Source organism: Carcharodon carcharias, chromosome 2 (assembly GCF_017639515.1).
Source record: "Carcharodon carcharias isolate sCarCar2 chromosome 2, sCarCar2.pri, whole genome shotgun sequence".
Lineage (NCBI taxonomy): Eukaryota > Metazoa > Chordata > Chondrichthyes > Lamniformes > Lamnidae > Carcharodon > Carcharodon carcharias.
In genome coordinates this window covers 36141177-36148531 of record NC_054468.1, presented here as the reverse complement: position 1 = coordinate 36148531, position 7355 = coordinate 36141177, and the positions used below count along the sequence as shown (strand labels likewise).

Here is a 7355-nt window from a genome sequence, read left to right as displayed (position 1 = left end):
GTTGAGGTGAAAATTTAGCTATTAATTCAATATATAAACCAAAAACTGTATAATCAAATCAACACAATCTCTTGAATCAGATTAAGGGATCCACAGCATGGAAAGTAGTCAGGGGTTACATGTAATTTCATCACCATCAGTTATTTCTAAGACACCCCATTTCATTTTCAGCTTCATTAAAAAGACCTGTTAATTAGTCCATTCTTGTTGGTTAAAGGGATTGTATAAAGCTGCATGTCTGTCAGGAGAACAATGGAAAGGAAGAAAATCAGGGATCATGAAAAGGATGTAAACACTTGTAACAGCAGAAACTGAGAGATAAAAAAATGAAAGAAACCTGTGAAGGCGTTTTAGTTAAATACATATTTTACAGTGACATCTCGAAGGAAACCTTGTCTAGATGACAATTGCTAAATGAATCTGATCAGATTTTTTCCCTTCAAATATATATTATATATTGGGTAAGTGTATAGTGGACATAACAAAGAAAATCACTTCCCTTCTTGGAGCGGAACGTTAGGTCATAAACGGCACAACTGCATTTAAAAATCTTCTGAGGAGTCTTTTAAATTAGAGGATTCTAGAATTTGTTTCTAAAAACACATGGTACAGGAGAATTATACTGACCATTTGCTCTTTCAAAACCAAATTCAGCATTTTATGGCAACACTTGATCAATGTCTGTACCGTTTCATTTTTATTTAACCTAAGAAATCATATTTTTAAAAGTCAACTTTTACAGGTTTTTGTAAGCCTCTTCATTGCTTGCATTTACAGTATTAATTTATAGATTGATGTTTAATAAATAGTAAATTGTAAAAGCCGATTCCGTACCTGCAAAAAATCCCCGGGAGGAAATCTTTATTCTATCCATCTAGTCTACAGCAGAAATGGGCCAGAATATTATATGATTTTTCCTATACGCTAAAGGAAATGTGTCCTTACTTTTGCAAGCATTTTTCATTTCTCAAAGAAGAGTGGATATGCATTTAATAGTTTGTAATAAGTTAAGAACTTTATGTCTGAGGGGAAAAGAGTAAAACATATATATCTTCAGACCAATTCCAATGTACAGTATTTATTCATCACAAAAGCTTCATAAACATATGCTGTATGTTATACATATGTACAAAGAAGACAGTTACAGCAAAGCTGGAGTTGACAAACACGCCTTTTTACATGATAAATATCTACATAATATAATCAAAGTCAAGGCCTCCAAGTTTTCAGAACAAGTATACCATAGACAGTTAAAACACACAAATACATATCCAGTCTCCCTCCAGCTGTAAAACATACAGATATGAAACAGGTCTAATGGCTCCCTGCAAAGGAACTATAATATTTATATATTTTTTAAAGAAAAAATGGTGCACACAAAATATCCAAAAATGTGTACAAATGATCACAATGAGAGCAGCTACAATACCAAATATATTTACAACAAAGTGTACAAATAAAAGACAAACAAAAACTACGCTGGACACACAGTCACCCATGCACGTTCACCACAGACTTAAAATAAGTATTGGATCCAGGTAGCTAGGAAGTGGGTTATCTTCCTTGCAAATTACTTTGTTCCCACACAAGTCAGTTTCAACCTCTTTCAGCTCAAAAGGCTCAGAGCAGTAAAGAAAGTCAACTTAACTTGATGCACCTCAGCTCACTTCAAAGACTGTAAGAATACACTTCCATTCTGGTACCAAAATGATTCTAAACCCAAACCAAACCAATTTTCAAAGGTCAATGTGAATTCTCATTGACAAAACATGGAATTTCCTGCTGAATAAAAGTCAATTAGGTACTTAAAATTTCACAATTATTTCTTGTACTGGCATAAAGATCCCAGAGCTTTAGAAAACTGCATTTCACAGGATGCAGTTTTTGAATTAGATTCAGAAACTAGAAAATATTCCAATACACAGTAAAAGAACATCTTAAAATGTTTATGAGAATGTTTCTTGGGTGGACGCAAGCAACAAGATACAGTAAATTTACTTATAACTGGAATACATCTGAGGAGTTTCTCAAGAAATTATCTGAACCATTCAACTCTAATGCTGTTATCTGGGAAGAACTGAGACATCTTAATCTGGATACAGTACTGTTTAATATTGTCCACAGCTTTATTTTCAAAATATTCTTACCATAAACTTCTATAAAATTAACACCATTTCCATTAGGTGCACATGTTTTAATGGAGCAAATTGTTTCAAGGTGAATACAGAATAACAAATAGACAAGCTGGGATCAGATCTGCTTTTCCCAAATGAGTGATGATCAGGACAGACTTAAAGCATTAGTTTTCTGAAAACTCACATTTTGTAGAAGAGATTTGGAAGTTACCATCTATATGTGAATGGTAAAGATGAATTAAACAAATGCCTTTTTAAACCAGTAATACCAATGGTTCTTCCTATCAAATTTGATCAAAAAAATGAAGCAATGAGCCCAAGCTCTGAAAATTTAGCATGAATTTTATTTCAGATTGAGGTATGAATTCTGGTCTTAGGTTATTGTTACATTGAATGCAGCAAACTTCTCTCTGCCTTGTGTCCTATATTCAGTTGTAATTTTCCTCTTTTTGGTTCCTGTTACTTAGGGCTCAATTATAGCACAATTACAAACAGCAGCAAATTTGCCTCATGTCAGGGTTCAAAACTACAGCTTATTTCCAAAAGTAGTGTTGGAAGCAGCTTTCTTAGCAACAGACGATAGTTTAAAAGTATTACACACAAAAAAGTAGAGTAACTTAAGAAATGTCAGTTGAAAATCATATAAAATAGATCAGTTTGATTTGTTTGCTAATAATCACTTAGTCGAGGGCACATTAGCTGGTTAGAAGCACTACAAGTAATTTTTTGTAGTTGCAAATTTGCTGCTTCAGTACTGCTCAATCTTTTAAAATTGGGAAGGCAAAATTCTATCTGCTTGTCAAAAATTAACTCTGCCTCCTATTCTTTCACTGACTTTAGCTCACTCAAGCATAATCAGAGAATATAATCTGAATAATGCTTTCCTATGATAGACTATCCTATGTTGGACTACTTACTGAAAGTTCATTTTAAAAGACACTGTTCCTCATTCTGTTCTTTACCCCTATTTGCCCCTACCAAATAAAAAAAATCTGGAAAAAAGGTGATACAATCTCATTCAGTCTGGCTTTAAAGTATAAGTACACAATAAACAGCAGGAGGAGTAGACCAAATGGTCTGTCAAGCCTGCTCCACCAGTCCATATGATCATGGCTCATCTTGGGCTTCAAATCCACTTTCCCACCTGCTCCCCATATTCCTTGATTCCGAGAAACCAAAAGTCTGTCTACCCCAGCCTTAAATATAATGAGCCATGTAGCACCCCCACCCCTAGGGGTGGAGATTTCCAAAGATTTACTACGCTTTGAGTGAAAAAGTTTCTCATCTGAGCCATAAATAATCAGCACCTTATCCTGAGACTGCGCCCACATTTTAGATTACCCAGCCAGTGGAAATAACTCCTCAGTATCTACCTTGTCAAGCCCCTTCAAAATCTTCAATGTTTCAATAATATCGTATCTCATTCCTCTAAACTCCAGAGAATAGAGACCCAATTTACTCAACCTCTCATCATAGGCCAACCCTCTCACCCCATGGCCCAATCTAGTGAACCTTTGCTGTACTGCCTCTAATGCAAGTATATCTTACCTTAAATATGGAGACCGAAACTGCACACAGTATTCTAGGTGTGATCTCATGAAAGCCCTGTACAACTGCAGCAAGACTTTATTCCTGTACACCAATCCCCTTGCAATAAAGGCCAACAGGTCATTTGCCTTCATAATTGCTTGCTGCATCTGCATGTTAACTTTCCACAATAAAAGCAAAATACTGTGGATGCTGGAGATCTGAAATAAAAACAGTAAGTGCTGGAAAAACTCAGCAGGTCTGGCAGCATCTGTGGAGACAGAAACAGTTAACTGCAGTTCCGAAGAAGTCATATTGGACTTGAAAATTTAACTCTCTTTCTCTCTCCATAAATGCTGCCAGGCCTGTTTAGTTTTTCCAGCACATTCTGTTTGTTATATGTTAACTTTCTCTGTTCCTTGTAGATCACACCCTAGTCTCTCTGAACATCAGCAATTGCAAGTTTCATGCCTTTTAAAAAATATTCTGCTATTCTATTCTTATAACCAAAGTGAATAACCTCACACTTCTCCACATTATACTCCATCTGCCATCTTGTTGCCCATTCAAGTTATCTTATATTTCTTTGCAGCCTCTTTTTGTCCTCCACACAGCTTACATTTCCAACCACATTTGTTTCTGAGTTAGAATCGGGCCCACAAAAAAATGGCTATTGTTCCAATAATGCATAATTCAAGTGGTTCCATATCATTTAGCTATATCTGATAATCTGTGAACAAGGATGTTTACTTTGCTGCTCGAGAGATTTTGAAGAGGAGAAACATGTCAGGTGAAAACTATAGGTGAACTGGACTTATACAGCTCACTTCACTTCAAAGTCAATGTGAATGATTTTAACTTGGTCCTGTTTCCAACTTGGGTCAAGGTAACTTTTAAAAGGTCAATGGACCAATCAGATTTTTTTTTAAGGAGACTTGAAAAAAACAAAAATGGAAACGTAACTGGGTGGGTAACTAAATCATAAAAACATATACAGCCTAACAAAATCAAAACAGTATAATCTGATCCAAAGCTGTACTTGACAAGAGATGTGAACAGTTATATAAAAACTAGAAAACACGGAATGTATTTACAGAGAAAAAGGAAAGTGCAGGCAAAAGTCCATTGGTTCAAAGCATAAATAAAAAAACAGAATTCCCTTCTGCTGGCAACATATGCCTCACTTAAAAACCATCCCAAGCATTAAGCAAAGAACACACTGAACTCTTAAAATTGCAAGAAAATAAATCATTTTGATAAAGATTGTGACAAAAATTTGGTGCTGGCATCCAAATTGTTTAAAGGTGGATTACAAGGATTAATCAATTATTTGCAATTTTAAACATTTTAGGCTGACAGTTATTACAAATGTACGTGTATGTTTAAATAGAGAATACACCATGAGAAACAATGGACACACAATTTATTCCACAAATAAGGAAATCTTTCAAGTCATATCCTACAGCTAATTAAGCCATAAAAAGATGGATAAGTGCTCATATAAAACTAACATGAACTCTATCCCACTATTTCTCACTGTGTATTTATTTTAGACTATTCATAAAATGGAAACATAAATTAACAAGAACGTAATGGAAGGTGCTGTTCTATAATCCATGTAGCCAACCTACACAAGACAGTGAGGTTTCCTTCTGATGCCATGAAGTTGACTGACATCATCAATGCTAATTCATGATAAAGTGCTATTCACTATTTTACTCAAGTATGGCTGAGTAACCAGGGACCTTTTAGTGATTGCATTATCATACTCACGTGCTATGAATAAATAGATACATACATATACTGTACGAATATAGCCTAGCAAGTATGAAAAGTAAATTCTGGAAACACAATTAAATCACTTAGATCCAAAAATGAATACACAAAGCCAACAGAAAGGAAAACCTATGAAACTAAAATATATAACCAGAGTTACAGAAACCCTGGTACCAAACATGGAACAAATCATACAGTACTGATCCATTTAAGAGTACAGTGCCTAATTTCTGGAAATGAACTTGTAGAAATACCATGTAACATTGTTATAAGAACCTTGAGAGTATTCAATTGGGTTTAGCTACTGGTGAAATATACCATTTCTATATTTTAAAAAAGCTGCTGACTAGATATTCATGCACTTGTACAAGTTTTCACACTACTTCCTATCATACAGGGAATACGGAACATTAAAAGAATATTTTGCTCACACCTCAAGAGGTTTTGCTGCTGGTTTTGAACATTTTACTTCTACTTATTTTAAGATTTTATGAGTGGTGGGGTTTCCACCCCACTGCCCAAAAAAATTGACAAAAAGCTTGCCTCTGCTGCGACAGGTTGCCCCGCAGCCACTTAAAGCTCTAAGGAATGTGAATTGATTTGAGAAGGGCTTTCCTCCCGTCTGATTGGCCAGTAGCGCTGGTGCCAGCAGCTCCACCTGGACTGCATAAATAACTGAAGACACAGAGCTTGGAGCAGAATGACAAGTAAGTTTGGGGAATTCATGGCTGGACCAGGAAAGGAGGCCCTAGAAAAGGGGTCATGCATAGGAGCACCAGTCCCACACTTTCCTGCCTGAGGACCAAGCTGGCTTACCTGCCGGCCTTCCCGCCTGTCAATGACCTCTTCCCGCCGGTTGCAATTTCAGGAAGTGGCCCTTAATTGGCCACTTCAGAGCCTCAATTGTAGAGTCACCTGAGGCCCTGTCTGCTGCCTGTTAAATCGTGGCCAGGTCAGGGTGGGTGGGTAGGCACCAATGGAATTTTACAGGCCCTCCCTGCCTGCAAACTCGCCAACAGGGGACCATAAAATTCTGCCCTGGAAATCAATCTAAAATAAAACTGATTATTTTGTGTAATATTTTGGTGAACTTATTATGCCTATTTATGCATCAGATTGTACACATTATTCATGATCATTTCGATTTTACTGGCCACCAAGCAAACATTGAACAATGTCAAAGTAGAAATTCAATGAAGTTTTGAGCTAAATTACTAGATAAAGTGATGAAGGGAGATATCCTGCTCTAGTTCCTAGGCCCGTTAGTTCACCCTGTGTAATATATAACCACTTTAAATGCTATGGAAACAATTCGGATCACGGTACTCAAGTTGGAAAACAAATTAAGTGCTGTATTTTCAAAAAAAGAAACAACAGACGGATTGAAAAAGTTATGTTTAGCGATTGACTGACAGAGCTGGCATGTCAGAAAGCCATCATGCAGATGCTAAAGAGGAGTGTGATAATGTGATCACCATGGAGACCAACTTGGAGTATATTCAATTGTGCTGTTACAGTGTTTCTTGTGTGAGGTGCCCATCACTTGTAGTCTCTAGACAGTTGATTAATGGTGCTGTTTGGTAGGGGCGAGCTCAAGCAGGCTTTCTATAGTCACAGCTACATGTGCCAGTCCTTTCTCTTCTAGAATGTGAAGGGGCAGGCACAATCGATCCTAAACAAAGTGAAAAAAAGAGAAAGGGACGGGAATAAAAGAGAGGGGAGAAAAACAAAATTAACAAATGACATACATGCAAAAAGATAAAAACCAAACACAAAAAATGGAAAATCTGAAAAACAAAATGACAAAATATGACATCAAAATTAACTTGTGAACACTAATTGTTTGCAAACAAATGAACTGATGAAAGTAGAGGAGCAGCAACAAAGTTGGGAGGGATGCCGTTGCCAATACTAACT

The 7355-nt window shown here is 36.4% G+C and overlaps 1 protein-coding gene across 1 annotated transcript in view; it reads right to left on the bottom strand.

Annotated features, from left to right (window-relative positions):
- Window positions 1-3931: 3931 nt before the first annotated feature.
- The window catches only part of LOC121290199 (DISP complex protein LRCH3-like), a 184491-nt gene continuing 181067 nt past the window's right edge, over window positions 3932-7355 (bottom strand). Inside the window, exon 21 of the mRNA XM_041210506.1 lies at window positions 3932-7110. Within this exon, the coding sequence (XP_041066440.1) occupies window positions 7003-7110 (108 nt within the window). The 3' untranslated portion in view covers window positions 3932-7002. The remainder of the gene's footprint in view (window positions 7111-7355) is intronic.